General features: G+C 33.0%; 1 protein-coding gene across 1 annotated transcript in view; it reads right to left on the bottom strand.

The window, feature by feature from the left end:
- Window positions 1-15886, bottom strand: part of LOC149414815 (protein obstructor-E-like) — a 76343-nt gene that overhangs the window by 16889 nt on the left and 43568 nt on the right. Inside the window, exons 2-3 of the mRNA XM_089643581.1 lie at window positions 11473-11709; window positions 824-1012 (exon numbers count right to left, since the gene is read on the bottom strand). Of these exons, the coding sequence (XP_089499707.1) occupies window positions 824-1012; window positions 11473-11709 (426 nt within the window). The remainder of the gene's footprint in view (window positions 1-823; window positions 1013-11472; window positions 11710-15886) is intronic.

The raw sequence follows: 15886 nt of genomic DNA, 5'->3' as shown, positions 1-15886 counted from the left end.
TACCTCTTTCTTTAGCCAACATTTCAGACAGCATTACAGTGTTCATCATCAGCGCAGATGTGTGACGTCCAGATGATGGACACTGTAATGCTGTCCGAAATGTTGGCTAAAGAAGGAGGAAGCGCAATACGGCATAAAACCCCAAAAATAAATCACTGTAATACTTATAACCGTTAAAATCTGAAATCACATCTGTTCCATAAGAATGTTTGATTATTTTGATTTCATTTAAATGATTGCTGAAAGTGAATTTTAAAGTCTGTCAAAACGATTAAAATCTATGGCAGGTCGGGCGTGACGTCACATAGAGGCATTTTAAAGTCTGTCAAAACGATTCAAATCTATGGCAGGTCGGGCGTGACGTCACAAAGAGGCATTTTAAAGTCTGTCAAAACGATTAAAATCTATGGCAGGTCGGGCGTGACGTCACATAGAGGCATTTTAAAGTCTGTCAAAACGATTAAAATCTATGGCAGGTCGGGCGTGACGTCACAAAGAGGCATTTTAAAGTCTGTCAAAACGATTCAAAACTATGGCAGGTCGGGCGTGACGTCACATAGGGGCATTTTAAAGTCTGTCGAAACGATTTAAATCTATGGCAAGTCAGGCGTGAAGCCACATAGAGGCATTTTTAAGTTTGTCAAAACGATTCAAATCTATGGCAGGTCGGGCGTGACGTCACATAGAGCATTATGCATTTTTATTGTTTCACAGATATATAGTATTGGATTTTATGTGTCAAATTCAAGATATTATTTTTTTCCGCTTTTAATTGAAGATATATTTTTGAGACCAAGATAAGATAAATAAATAAATATGTTACGGTGTTTCTGGCAGCCTTCTACGTTCTCGGGCCAGTCGCAGCTGTGAGCGTTCTCGTTGTACAGTAACCCCCCGATGCAGAGCTGCTCCGTGGCGGTTCCGTTCCAGCAGGTCCAGTATCGGGTGCAGGATGTCTCGTGGCCGAAGATGCCGTACAGCCAATCACAGTGCTCGACGCCTATTGGGGGATCTGCAAAAAGAAAAAAAATCGTCATTAAAGTATTATCATTTCCTTAGTATAAGATACTCTCAGTATCGCCCCGGTGATTACCATTCAAAATTGATTCATTGCATAGACAGGTCCTTCCTCACCTTCATCATTCTTAATCACTGAAATAGCTGGAATGTAAGATTGCACAATGATGTAGGACTTTGCTTAAAAACAGGATTGAATCCGCGATATCTATGTGAAACTACTTAACTCAAAAACATTTTTGGGCAAAAATTATAGCTATCTTTATTTTTGCCTATTATTTAAAATATCCACAAATCTTAAACGGCTCGATTAAAAATTAGACAATAATTCCTCGAAATTTAAACACTGCGATCAATACATTGTAATATCATATTTAGATGAGACACCAAGCATAAAAATAGATTCCACTTTTTTATCTCCGACTGACCTCCAAAGCTCCAAAAGCTAAATTAAAACTATCAAATCAAGTGTACCCACCGCTTATCTCGTTCTTATATTGGAACCCTTTTTGACAAGCTATTAGTAGGCAATAGCGTCTCTAATTGTACTGCTTCATGAATCAATAACGCTCTTTGTTGAATTAAACATCAAAATATAAAAGTGAAGAGTTGTTTTTTAGCACAAAATCATTTCTGTCATAAAACCCACGGCAAAACCTTTCCAAACAGATAAAATAAAAATGGGTAACGTAATAAATCATTCCTTATAAATTCCTTTCAGACTTGTTAGGTATGAAATAAATTTTATTAACTCCACTGACATGGGAAGATGAGGTATTACAAATACTTCAAAATGATGCAAAAAGTCTGGTGGATTGTAAACTCTACTGAGAATTACAAAATTGTAGGAGAGGGCTGAACCAGGGTCATTTTAAACAAATCTATTATTTCAATTTTATTTTCTTGACTGAATTTATGAATGTAATGGAATTTTAGAAGTGGATTTGATCAAGCTGAAACTCGGCAGATATACTCGTTGTTAATTGCAATGCATTCTATCAACGGTGGCAATCACGCGTACACACGCGGATGATAACATTACAGCAATTTATTTACGAAATAAATGTCAATCATACCCGATTGTGATTTGACTTAGTTATGAGCATTGTTGAGACCAGTCCATGGGGAGGAAGGTTCAATCCTCAGTCAAACAAAAAAAAACTTTGGAATTGGCTGCTAGCCGGCCCAAGAGAATCTTTTTTTAATGTGAATTCCTTGTTCCCAATCGTTTGGAGCCAATGACACTATGGCATCCCCAATTGGGAAATGTTGCGAGTCACGACTTAATCCATTTCAAATAACGTTGCAATTCTGAATGGTGGTCTTCCACCAGGGCGATACTGAGAGGATCTTCCAATGTGGAAAGGGCCTCAAGAATACTTTATATTATTTTTAATGAATAAATTGTGAAATAAAACAAATTATTAAATTAAAATTAACTAGCGTACGCCGGGATTTGAACCGCAACCTTCGGCTCACTAGTCGAGAGCCTTATCCTCGACCACGGAGGCCGTAAAAGGGTTCCAAGAAAACTCCTCAAAATGACAATTCAACACAACTTTGAAACATGATAAGGTGATGACACTTTTATATGACTTTTCATAACTTTAAGATGTGTTGAATTGTCATTTTGATGAGTTATCCGGTCAACGTTTAAAACAAACCTAAACATTTTTTTTTTTATTTCATAATTTTTATTTTTTTTATTTTAGAATATTGATATTGTTGGTTTTATTTAATTGTAATTTTTTGTATTTTGTTACTTTCTATTGAGTTTATTATATATTAATCCGCGTTTAAGAATTTAACAATTTAATAAGCCCCGTGGGTGTATAAAAAGTAAATAAATTAATTTAAATGACCCGTCTCAAGTATTTGATTCAATTGGTCGCACTTTCTGGCACCGCTGTCATCATTCATCTGCCCCACATGTTCAAATCATATAAACGCCCCTTTCTTTATCTTGTTCATTGCGCACAGCTTCCTCTTCTTTCCCAATCTCCATTTTGTATAATTATACCACAATACGAATTGGGGATTTCATTTCTAATACTCGGGCCAATCTATTAAATTCTTTATCAATTTAAACATCATGCATCAAAATGTTGCCGAAAAACATTATTTCAAACAAAATTAAAACATGTTTCCATGATAATATTTTTAAATATATATTAAGTAAGCCAGTACAACACAGAATTGTCTTTATATAATATATATAATAAATCATTATTGAATGCTTGTTTATTATTTACTTTTTCATGCAAATAACACACAAATTTCTTAGATTACTTCATCAGGGAAGATTGCGAAAAATTGGACAAGAATGCCCTGAATTTTTGACTCTAAAGGTATATAACGAATTAACACTCAGTATCAAATAAATAAAATTAAAAATAACCGCAATAAGTTCATCAAATTTTGGATTAAGGAATTATCTAGAAAAGAACTGATTAGTTAGTATATTAAAAACGTGTGTGTTCAATTCCTCGGCTGACTAAATCAGCAATCAATCGCTGAAAACCCTCTATCCAAAACCTAATTCCCCTCTGCACAGGATTTCCTAGCCAGGACGACTGATATAATATTCTACATGTCTTTTATATTGCATATGTCTTCGTGAATTTTCTAATGTACCACTGTAGTGTGGTGTTATAAGTACATTGAACCAATTCAGTGTGGTATTATAAATATATTGAACCACTGCAATGTGGTGTTATACGTATATTGAACCACTGCGGTGTGGTGTTATAAATATATTGAATCATTGCAGTGTACAATTATATTTTCATCTAAAAAGAATAGTTATTTTGTTTATCATAAAAAACACTAATTACCTCAAACAAATACAACTTTCAGCCAGTGGGGTTAGGACGTAACGAGTTCAGGTATACTTGAGGTTGAAAGTAGTTGAGAGGGGAAGGAGATAGGAAAGAGGAGAGAAGTTTTTGAGAAGTGTCAGATTTTGTCAATAAACACGGATAAATCTATTTAGATTCTGAATGGGGGAATGAGTAAGATTAAGATACTTAGATGGTTTGGGCATGTAGAGCGAATGAACAAAGAAATTAGTGTAAGGAGAACATATGACGTAAAAGGTGAATGGTAGAAGAATCAATCAAATGAATCAGCTTCTTAAGTCGGGTCATATTAGTCAGAATAATACAGGGTTTTATTTTGATATTCAATCGTAAAAGATCAATGTTTTCGTTGCTTGTGTGGCACGTAGCGCTGACTTGTTATTAAACGTTATCTAGATCAAAATCATCCAATTCCGGCCATAAAAAATCATTAATCATCTCTCGATAGCGCAATCCACTCACCGTAACTGTTGCTCCAGCCTCATTTTCGAAAAATTAAGGTCCAATGACTCCGCCGGACCATAAACCGCACCAAACAGTCACACGTTGAGGATAGAGAGGCTTTTCAACAATAACTCTTGGGTTTTCCGAGCCCCAAATGCGACAAATTTGCTTGTTGACGAAGCCACCGAGGTGGAAATGGGCCTCATCACTCAAGATGATTTTCATTTGATTCACTCAAGTGAATTTTAATAATTTCAATGCGTTGTTGAAGCCTGTATCGTTCCATTTTTATTAATGGCGTAGTTTCTACTTGTCAAATGTCAAAAATGACAGCTTCAAAAGTAACATCTACCGAAATAGCGGGCTATTCAAAATAACACCTCTTATTGGTAAACCCTGTAGAAGAGTATGTATGACACGATGTATGAATGTGAATGAGGATAGGAGTGTGTGCCAAGACTGAGTTGTTTGGCTGTCCGTCCTCTCTCTGATGGTTAGTTAGTTAGTTATGGTGGTCTTTCGCCTGAGCCATACTGATGGTAACTTCCAAATGTTTTCTCGTCATTTGAGGTCAGAAGACGTATATTATTTAAAACTTTTAACCCCATCATTGGCTTAGGTACACCGAAAAATGTTTTTTGTGTTACATAAATCTTCTTAATACATGAAAATTCATGCCTGCGTATGTTTGTGCTTGCAAAACTCGAAAAGTGGTCAACCGATATCTATGAAAATTTCAAAGCTTGTTCTTATTAGTGGCAGGATTGTTTAAAGAGTGGTTTGAATGGTAGAAAAAGTCGGAGATGCCCCATGAATACTTAACGCAATATCTCTGTAATGCAATGAAATTCAGAGTTGAATTAAAGTCGATGTAATGTAGTTTTTTAACAGTAACATTGTGGTATACAGCAGTGAATGATGGAAGAAGAGGAGAAGGATAAATAATATTATACCAACCTCAAAATAAGGCCAGACCAAATCAGTAAAATGTGGAGTAAATAAATTCACTCAGTAAATACGCAAGACTTTTCATAACCCCCGGAAGGTATTTTTTGGAAATAATGAATTTCTCGGAGCGAAAACAACCTCGTTTGTTTTTACTACTAGAAAATCTGAATAGAATGATGAACTTTATTCCCTAGTTTGCTAATAAAAATGTTGTTCATTGAGCGCTTCATTTATTAGATTTATGAACTTATTGATTTATAATTTAGTTCTAGATTCACTACCTGATTTTTTCCTACTAACACCAGTTTATCGACATCCCCTTTCTTATTGAATAAGTGAGTGGAGTATACTTTCAGTATCGCCCTAATGAAAGATCACTATTAAAAATCAACACGTTTCTCGAAACAGATTTAGCAATGTTTGGTGACCAGATTTGTTTTTATAGATGATATTTCGTAGCACCAGAGCTTAATAAGTGCCTAAATATTTTTAGTATATATCGAATGTAATTGCTCTAATAATGAAATTCTAGTCAGGAAAAGTGTTGCAAAACTGTCACTTTGCAAAAATGCCTGTGGTCGCAAATTGTATGCAAATCAGTTTGTGGTGAACTGTAATGAATATTTTTAACGTTTTTAACTGACACAACCATTTGGGATAGCTTGTTAACAGTTATTTGTAATTGGCAAGGGAGACTGACATACCCCTGATCTTCTGAAGCACTTGCAAATTGATATTCAGTTTTATTCACAGACTCGATACTATACACAATGAGTGCCTCTAAATGTGTACTCTGCACAGGTTTTCTAGACAGAGTTGACGATTTAAAAGGAAATTATGACAAATTTCACTGATAAAGGTAATCCACACTGTCAGATACGGTCAGGTAATTGGGTAACAGGTTAGGTGGGGGAATGTAGGAACATATGATAGAGGGCGAAGCATATAATAACGTCAACAATTCCAGACGTTTTGTAGTCTATATTTTTGGTCTGTGCACGTATAGCGACATGCTATAATTTTTTTCTTGGGATCATCTCAAATGTTATTAAAAATGAACAGTGGGAATTTGCTCAAAGAGGAAAAAAGGATCATCAGAATTATTAAACCACGAAAATAATGACAAATTTTATTGCCCATTGTCTTAAAAAAAAAAAAAAAGTCAAATTTTTAAATCGTGCAGTTGGATTTGGTTTGATGGACACGCTAGGAAACTATTTTCTAAAGATCTCTGCGTTTAATAAAATAATTGATTATTTTGAAAAGCATGTAGTTACATAACATACTAACCCGGTAGGGTGGGGCTTCAAATTGTAAAGGAAATTGATGTAAATTCCTTTCCAACGCGGTTATGGTGCGGAGATTGTAAGGAAAACGATTTCTAATGTCATTTAGAATTTGGAATATGCAAAAAGAAGCAATTATTGAAGAAAAACATGAATCAGTACTTCCTTCATATGTGGTCGTTTTTTTAATCAAAATTTTTACGAAAGAAGAAAACATATTATTTTTTTAATGATAAACAAGACAAGGTTTTTAATGCATAGCACAAAGGATAACAAATTATTATAAGCAATAATTAGTCGCCTAAAAAAATATCAATACAAATTGAAAATATCCCCATAGAAAAATATATGCCGCCGGCGGGAATCGAACCTGAATTGAACCCGGAATTGAATTTAAAAATAAAGTTGGTTGTTTACAGGTGAAAAAATAAAGTAAGCAGTATTTTTTATTGAATTACTTGTACATATTGAATTATTGGCGGGTTGGGAATAAACCGAAGTAGCTCAGTGGGTTCAAAGCACCTGACCGGACATCAGAAGGTTCGGGTTCAATTCCCGTCGGCGACATTTATTTTACTCGGGAGATATTTTCAATTTGTATTGATATTTCAGCCGACTAATTATTGTTTATAATAATAAGAAAACATAGTTTGATTATGACGTATTAAATATTTAATGTATATTTAATTATAATAAGACGTGTTGTATACGTATATTGCTTAGAGCTTCTTTGAGTAGATATAAATGTTTTTTTTTTATTGTAGTTACTGTGTTAGTTTGAGGTCTGAAATTGTTGGTATACCATAGAAATTAACGTAGCCACACTGATCAAAAAAGGTTCCATAATAACATAATAACACTGTGATAATTCAACCCATCTTTAACTTCAATTTAACTTTAACCTTCAATCTAATTCTGTCGGTTTTGGGAAAAAAATCATCTACTATCCACAGAGTCAATTTGTTCGTTTTTGGGAATGGATGTTGTCTCATAGAAATCGCTGTATCTCACTTACTATCATGATTAGAAATATGATCTAAACGGTGCGGGCGTTAGAAAAAGAACACACCACGCATTTTATTAAAATTAGAAGTTAACCATGGAAGAAATAAAATTAATGTAGGTAATGAATTTTTTTATTAATTATTTTTTGAACAAAAAATTACAGTAACAATAACTTTTATGAAACATTTGTCTAATAAAGCGTATGATTTTTCGTTATCAGTATTTTTACATCAATGTTTAGACAACATCATTTAGACATTTGTTAGAACAATATAATTGTGTTTATATAAATTAGTAACTTAAAAAAAGCTATAAATAAAACTTTACGTGCGTTAAAGGTTACTGACATAGATATCCAAATTAATAGACTTGCCGCAACATGAAATCTGGGTATCATTTTGACGAGCTGGAGTCAAACCACGTGACAATATTTTTGGCACCAGAAGGGTTCGAGAATGCTATGAATACACTACTTACAACTACCGAAGAGCGAACATTGAAATAACCAAACCCTACACACAAAAATAAAGTTCACTAAATAAAGGCAAAGGTTTGCAGAGCAGTCCATTTGGGACTTTTCAGTGTAGAATTTGAATGTTCATTTTTAAACGACCCGCCTGTCGTAGCGGCACTAAAATTAAGCGTGTGAGGTAAATTATAACTCTTTTGTAAAAGGGTCTAACTGAATAGTTGAACAAAATATTAAATTTTTTAAACAAGCCCGTACTTTTGTTTACCCGATTTGGAGTTTGTAGTTAAGTTTTTACAAGCAATTGGCGCGCCATTGTAAAAATGACTATTTATTCGTAATCAGATTTTATTTTCAAGTGTTACTTAGTGGTATTACAATGCAAGTTGTGAGTATAGTAAAATTTATTTATTGAAATATCACAGAAAGGGGGACTATAACGTCGCATACCTCGCTCCGCGCAACTTGGTTTTTTCATATTTCCCTGAGTGACTGGTCTACTAATTTGAATCTCTACTATTTACTGCACAATAATTTTCTCGTGACGTTATTCTCTTCAGAGTTGTAAATTAATATGAAGTTTATTGTTATGGAGAGAAAACTAGGAAAGTCGTAAATGTGATATCACATAATATTATGTTTACGAGGAGAATGTTCATAAATTTCTACTTTACCTACCTACATAATTTATATTTAAGTACTTTATATGAGGAAAAAGTAATTATAAAATTCTTTGATAATCAGTCACGTAACTAAGCAGGGCTAACTCAACATTTTAAATTAAAAATATATAATTATTGAAGACAATATTAGCGATTTCTAAACGAAAATCTGAAACAGAAAAATCAGAAAAGGATACGGTCACATCTAGGACTCGAACCCAGGGCCCTTGCCTTGCCGGGACACCGCTCTACCACTGAGCTAATGGGACCCTATCCCCTTCGGTCACATTTAACTGTATCAAACTTCGAATAAGAACTACCAACATTGTCTTCATTTTTTCACTGCAAATTTTTATCCGCATTTATGTATCTTCGCAAGATTCAACCCGAACTAAATGCAATCTAGACAGCGTCTTTTTTTAAATAAACCTATCTTATTTTTTATTTTTTTAATGTGCGACATCTATTGACTTTTTCTGCAAGTCTAGGATGAATATTTTTATTTTTTGAAATAACTTTATTGAGTAAAACCTCAAATTCTAATATATAATCAGATTTTCGTTTACAATTTATTTTGTCTTCAATAATTAATTTCTAGATGTCTTCTGACGCCTCCAATGCCAGTTGCAGATCTTTGATCGAATACTATTTTTTTTTCAATGTGGACTCAATTTGTTATATTTATACCCTTGCTTAAGTTTTAGTTCAATCGAAAAAGCGTTACGTTTCTTGTCGATCAACATTACTTTGGAGTACAACTAATCCATAAACAAATAAAATTTGTATAGAAAACATACAAAACCTCTATATAAATATATAAAACTGAATGTTTATGTTTTGTCCTGTACGCGTTTCTATGCCATTCGTCCAATTGCGATGATATTTCAAATTTTGTTTTCAATAGTGCCAGGAATGTTTTCAATGATAGAAAAAGTCGGGGGCGCCCAGTAAAGACATAACATATTATCCCATCACTGGAATGACATACGGACTCGACTAAACGTAGTTTTTTATAGTAACAATGTGGTATACAGTAGAGAATGCTTCAAAATGTCGGGGACGCCTGAGGAAGACTTAACGCTTTATCTCTGCAATGTAATGAGATAGGTAGTCGATATCATGTAGTTTTTTAATGGTAACAATGTGTAAATGAATATTTGCATGAAGTGAATAGTAGAAATGTCGGAGACGCCTGAGGAAGACTAGATATGCCGTGGAAGTGAATGGTAGAATAAAACGAGGACGCTTGAAGAAGATACGGCACCATTAAGTTAACAAATACTTATTACAATACATGTATATTATTCCACCTTATAAATGCAGCCAGCTTTCAGGTACACTAGAATTCACAATCTTAAAACATTAGTTCAAACTTCTCATTACCCCAAGTCGCTTTTCGCTGTCCGCATCTGTCTGTTTGTGCGGTTTGTTCTTCTCAACTAAGTTTCAATTTTGATAGGATTTTCACAATCATTTAAAGAATTTCTTCCGGAAAGTTGATGAATATAATGCATGCATTTTATATTTATAGAAAGTAGAGAATAGTCGAGCAACGCCGGGATTAACGTCAGCAAGTTAATGACAGTCGCAAATATCGTACTCTGCCACTCACCGAAAATGTAAACCGCGTACAGATATTAATTCCGAAAGATAAGCACTATGAGACCTCAGATAAAAACATTTCGTTAGATGTGTCACCTGCTTCGCATTCTGACACTATTCTTCGGCATCTACATATATCGCGAAATATTCTAAATATGTATAAGGTTAAACTTGTAATAGACTATTAATGTATAACATAGTGATAAGACTGAAATTAGATCCCTGAGACGTACGTGTGGTAAAACCATGTATGATCATGTGAGAAATATGGATATACGCAAAGAATGCAAGACGCAGGCGTAATGAATGAGACTAAGAAAGAGATGCTCAGATTTGGGCACGTAGAGCGAATGAACGAAAAAAGTGTAGTGAGAATATATAATATATAGAATATATATCTGTAAAAAAATATACATTTTTAATTGTCTTAAAAAAAATTTATCCAATTTGTGTACCTGATATATTATTGTACCCTTAATTTTCTTACGCTTACTTAATCTGTAAAAAGATATATTATTTTAATCATCTTTAAAAACACATTTTTCTAATTTGTGTACCTATGTTAATATTATGTTTGTATCTATATCATAAGTTTTTGATTATTGTTTAAAAAATAATCAGAACTAAAGGTGTAATAAGAATACTCCTCCCATGAACACTAGCTCCTGGAGCTCAACTTATGGAGTAGTAGAATAATAATATGTAATGCAAAAAAATAAAATAAAATAACGGATAATATAGTCGAGGACGACCAAGAAAGACTCTCGCGATCAAGTGAACCAGATATTTGAGTCGGACTTAAGAGTCAGAATAATAGAAAAGTATGTATGAAAAACCATATGGTAACACATCTAATACTTTTTTTTTTTTAATTTTGTGTTTGTATGTAGAATTACTTTATGTTTGTGATTACTCTTATATTTGCTTCACTCAAATGTAAATTGTTAGCCTCGATACAGGCTTAGTCCTAGTGAGGTTGATTTTTATGTTAAAAAAAAGTGTTTTATGTATAGTGAGCGCCCTTGAGGTGATTTCTCACGAAAACGGCGCTATATAAATTAGCCAAATATTATTATTATTAGTGAGATGCAATAAACAAATAAATGTGAATGAGTGCAAATACCAAGTTGTTCGGCAGTCCGTCTTCTGTTAGTTAGTTATAATCGTTAAAAGTCACTTACTTATCTGCGTCTTGGGGTACTCGCAATAATTCGACCTCCAGGGGTAGTCACATCCCTCCGTCACGCCGCGATGTTTGCCTGCGAACACCAGCCCGTTGGGGCAGTCGTACTCGACCTGCTGGCCGTTGTCGCACTCCCAGAACTTGTCGCAGTGCTTGTCGTCGCCCGTCACGCGCGACTTTGTCTCGCAAGGGTCCTCAACTGGCCCAGCGAGGGTTGTGGCTAGAAGGGTTAAACCTGAAAAAAAAAACAAATATTTATTCTTCTATTTCATGAACAACATATGTTGTAAACAAATAAATATTACCTCATTATATACATATTTTATAAAAAATATTAATCGAGTGGGGTAGGTTTAAATGTTTTCTATAACAAAACATTTTTTTTCTTTTTGTAAGTTACCACAGATGTAAAACGTTTGGTGGTAGATTTATGATCTATTAAAAACCGACCTTTTTTAAAAAGTAGAGTAAGATTTTTAATTTTTACTGAATAGGTGAAAAATAAATTTTCTAACATCTAACATTTCTTTCGAGATGCTGTTATGGCCACAGGTGATTTCGAAAAAGCAGAAAACTATAAAAAAACGAAAATATCTCTCCTGCTATCTTCTGGTGCAATTGAACCATTGTGTTTTTTTAAAACTTAACTTGTTTCGTATATTTTAAAATCCACTAACTAAAATTGCATATTTACAAAGGCTTTCGTATTTGTTGATGTTATTCCACTATGGTGTTGAACTACTGTAAATTTTATTAAAAAATCCTTTAATATTTACATTTCTATAAGTTTACTGCAGAGGCCCCTTTTTAAAATCTCTACAAGTTCATAAATCAGATATTTTTTGAATTTCTGACATAAACCATTTTGGTATTACCATTTAAAAACCTTTGTACGATATCAGTGTCATCAATTTGTATCTACTATTAATTTCAAACTGTGCCTAAGGTAAAATTTCAAATATTTAAGGTTATACCTGGCAACACCGAGAATAAACTCATTATCAAGTCTGTTACAGCCTTTGAATGGGCGATTTTACAAAGAGATGTCATTGTTGATTTGACAAGTCATTCTAATCGTTATTTCGAAATGCTTTATGATTGCCCCATAAATCAACTGAAAGGTTAAGTTGGGCTGTTGTTGTTGATAAATTTGATGACATTAAACTATTGACGTTAGTCATATTGAGTACAGCTCGATACGCTTAACTTTGTAGGCGACTGAAAGAGAAACTAAAAAACGCACAAAATTTTATTTAATGTTGCGTACTGCCTTTTTATCACGTCAGAGTTCATATAAGCGTGTATTTTTCTATGATTCATTAAATCTAAGTAATCTATATGGTACCTACCTACTTCCTAAGGAAAATTTTGAAAAAAGAATTATATTTGAGACAGTGAGGTTTATGTGGATAAATTGTACGATTTCCTATTTGAAATAGTAAGGTTTGTGGATAAAATGTACAATTTCCTATTTTAAATAGTAAATTTTATGTGGATAAATTGTATAATTTCCTTTTTAAATAGTGAGGTTTGTGGATAACTTATACAATTTCCTATTTGAAATAGTGAGGTTTATGTGGATAAATTGTACAATTTCGTATTTGAAATAGTAAGGTTTATGTTGATAAATTGTACAATTTTCTATTTGAAATAGTGAGGTTTGTGGATAAATTGAACAATTCCCTATTTTAAATAGTGAGGTTAAGGTTGATAAATTGTACGATTTCCTATTTTAAATAGTAAATTTTATGTGGATAAATTGTACCCTATTTGAAATAGTGAATTTTATTTTGATAAATTTTACAATTTCCTATTTTAAAAAGTGAAAATTTAATATGGAAACATAGTCTTTGTTTAAAATTATGTAGGTACACGGAGAAAAAAGAGTATTGCTAATTTATTAAAAATCAATTATACTACAAACTATTGGTAATCCGGTTAAAAACTAGATTGCAGACCGTTTCCTAGTTACTTTTAGTAAATTCCTCTCCATATATATAAATGCGGAAATTTTAAAATTTTTATGAACACCGTGATAATATATGATCGTATTTTTAAAAATATGTACTAGAAAACTTATCATTTCATTCGTTAAGGGCCTGCAATCCCCTTTTTAACTGGATTACGAAAACTTTGGAGAGATTCCCAATATTTTCTCCGTTAAATTATTTAAGAACCTATTTACAAATCTTTAGATTTCAGAGTAAATTTTGGTTTCGATTATTAAATTATAGAAAATTATAAAATTGATTTTTTGGACGCGACGTCAACTGTTTACAGAACTACTAGTTATTACAATATGAAAGTACGCAGAAATAATGATGTTATCATGAGATAAGAGTTGTGTAGTGTGACAGTTAAATTGCGTACATCTAAATAAAGATTCAAAAACAAAAACAAAAGTTTAACAGAAAGCAAACAACAAGAAAGCGTGCGTCTAAATAACTTAAAGTTTATTTTTTTCATTTTGACATTTTTTAACAAAAAGAAATTCAAAATCGCGATTAGATAAAATTGTTTTGGAAAATCAATAAGTAATACGGGTGGGGTGTGCTTTTGGAAGAAAATAAATCCCCTGTTATCCACTCAATAGCAATCTTTGTATTATTTCCCCCGCGGTAATAAATAATAAAGTTGGCTGGTACAAGTAATAATTTAAGCTTGTCATTATGAGACCTGGCAACTTTATCGCGGTTGCAACGTGCGAGGAATGAATATAAGGACTTAACCCATCCCAGCGTTGGGTCAGATATGGTCCTAACTCATCCCCTGCATTGGGTCAGATACGGCCCAGGCGTACATCAAAAGTAATGTATTAGAAATTTTGTTATGTCGTTTAGTATTAAATTTAATGTTTCCAAACAATTTGAGATGCAAAATTTTACATCATTGGAACGAGTTTATTTTTGAAAAATTTTACTGCAAACTTCCAAAAAGACTACAACAAGATGTTGCCACGATGGAATTGTCATTAAAATGTTTTATCTTCTAAAATTTTCGTTAAATATTACCTACTTATTCCACCAATTGGTGTCATGTACACACTTTTACCATATTATTTGATTAATACCATTCCTCATAATATTAAACTGCTTAAAGCCGATGTATCCACATAAATTTCACCGTCCATCCCATATTTTTAGGTTCTATAAATTGCACACATTACAGCGAGCGACTCAACACGTTTCTCAAATCTCTCGTGGCTACCTAAGGCGCTTTACTAAGGTAGGAAATATCTTAAATTACCATGTTATATGATTGTATCGCAATAAATGTTATAATAATCTAAAATAATATTCACACAAAATAAACGAATCTTCTGAAAGCGTGATTCAAATACTATATTTTACTTCATACTTCAATAGTTAGTATAATATTCTAAGTTAAACTTTTATTCAAAGTTTAAAGTTTATGACGGTTAAAAATGGTAGAGACGCTCGTACATGCAAACAGGTATGTTATACGTACCGTACGTTCGCGTTGTACATTTATCAGAGTCGTACGTAAATACGTTTATTATTATTCCATTGTCTCCGAACTACGTTCATTACAAACAAATGTTGTTTATATTATATTATACTTAATAATGTGAGATTTAACGGCCCTCGCTACTAAATGTTTCTAGCGCGAATTCGAATATCTAACTCGCTGCACCTGGCAGCTGGCCGGTGCGTTCCATTCAATACAAGACACGCACAGAGCAAAACAAATTATTATTAATTAAAGATATTGTGATTATGAAAATTATGTTAAAATATATTTTAGAATGTAATGCAATATTACAATAGCTTGATTCATGGAGGAGGTTCTCAGTAACAACATTTAATATAACTTTTTATTTGGATTTTTTTTTTGATAAATACAATTATAAAGAGTTACAAAAGGCTTCCCTTTGTTCCAGCCTGGTTTCGCAGTGCGGCGGGGCACTGTTAATACTAAATTGTATAGTTTAATTTGAGGTCACGGGTTCAAAAGCCGGCGAGGACAAAACAAATTTAATTTAATTTATATAAGTATGTCATATTATAGAATTAAAATAAATTTTATATAGTTACATATAATGAATCTGTACCTCGTTCAAAAGTGGAAGATACGTTCAGTATCACCCTGGTGAGAGACCATAATTCAGGATTGAAAGTTGCTTGAGAACGGCGTAGATATGTTTAGTGACTAGATCTGAATAGCCTGGAACTTTCCAACCCCCCATCTTCCCTATCTCTAAAAATGTAGACCACATACATAAGGAATATAAATGAAATTTCTTTTCAGGACACTTCAATGAAAATGTTATTGATCTTCTTAAAAATTCTTACATGTTTTGGTTTTAACTGAAACCAATTTTACTTTACTTATTTTCGGTATTATGCACTTTGAATTACTCAGGATTTATAATAGGCATGCAGCGATTATGT

Source organism: Hesperophylax consimilis, chromosome 19 (genome assembly GCF_061612785.1).
Source record: "Hesperophylax consimilis isolate HC1 chromosome 19, BYU_Hcon_1.0, whole genome shotgun sequence".
NCBI lineage: Eukaryota > Metazoa > Arthropoda > Insecta > Trichoptera > Limnephilidae > Hesperophylax > Hesperophylax consimilis.
The sequence above is the reverse complement of the archived record's forward strand: the minus strand, read 5'-3'. Positions and strand labels throughout refer to the sequence as shown.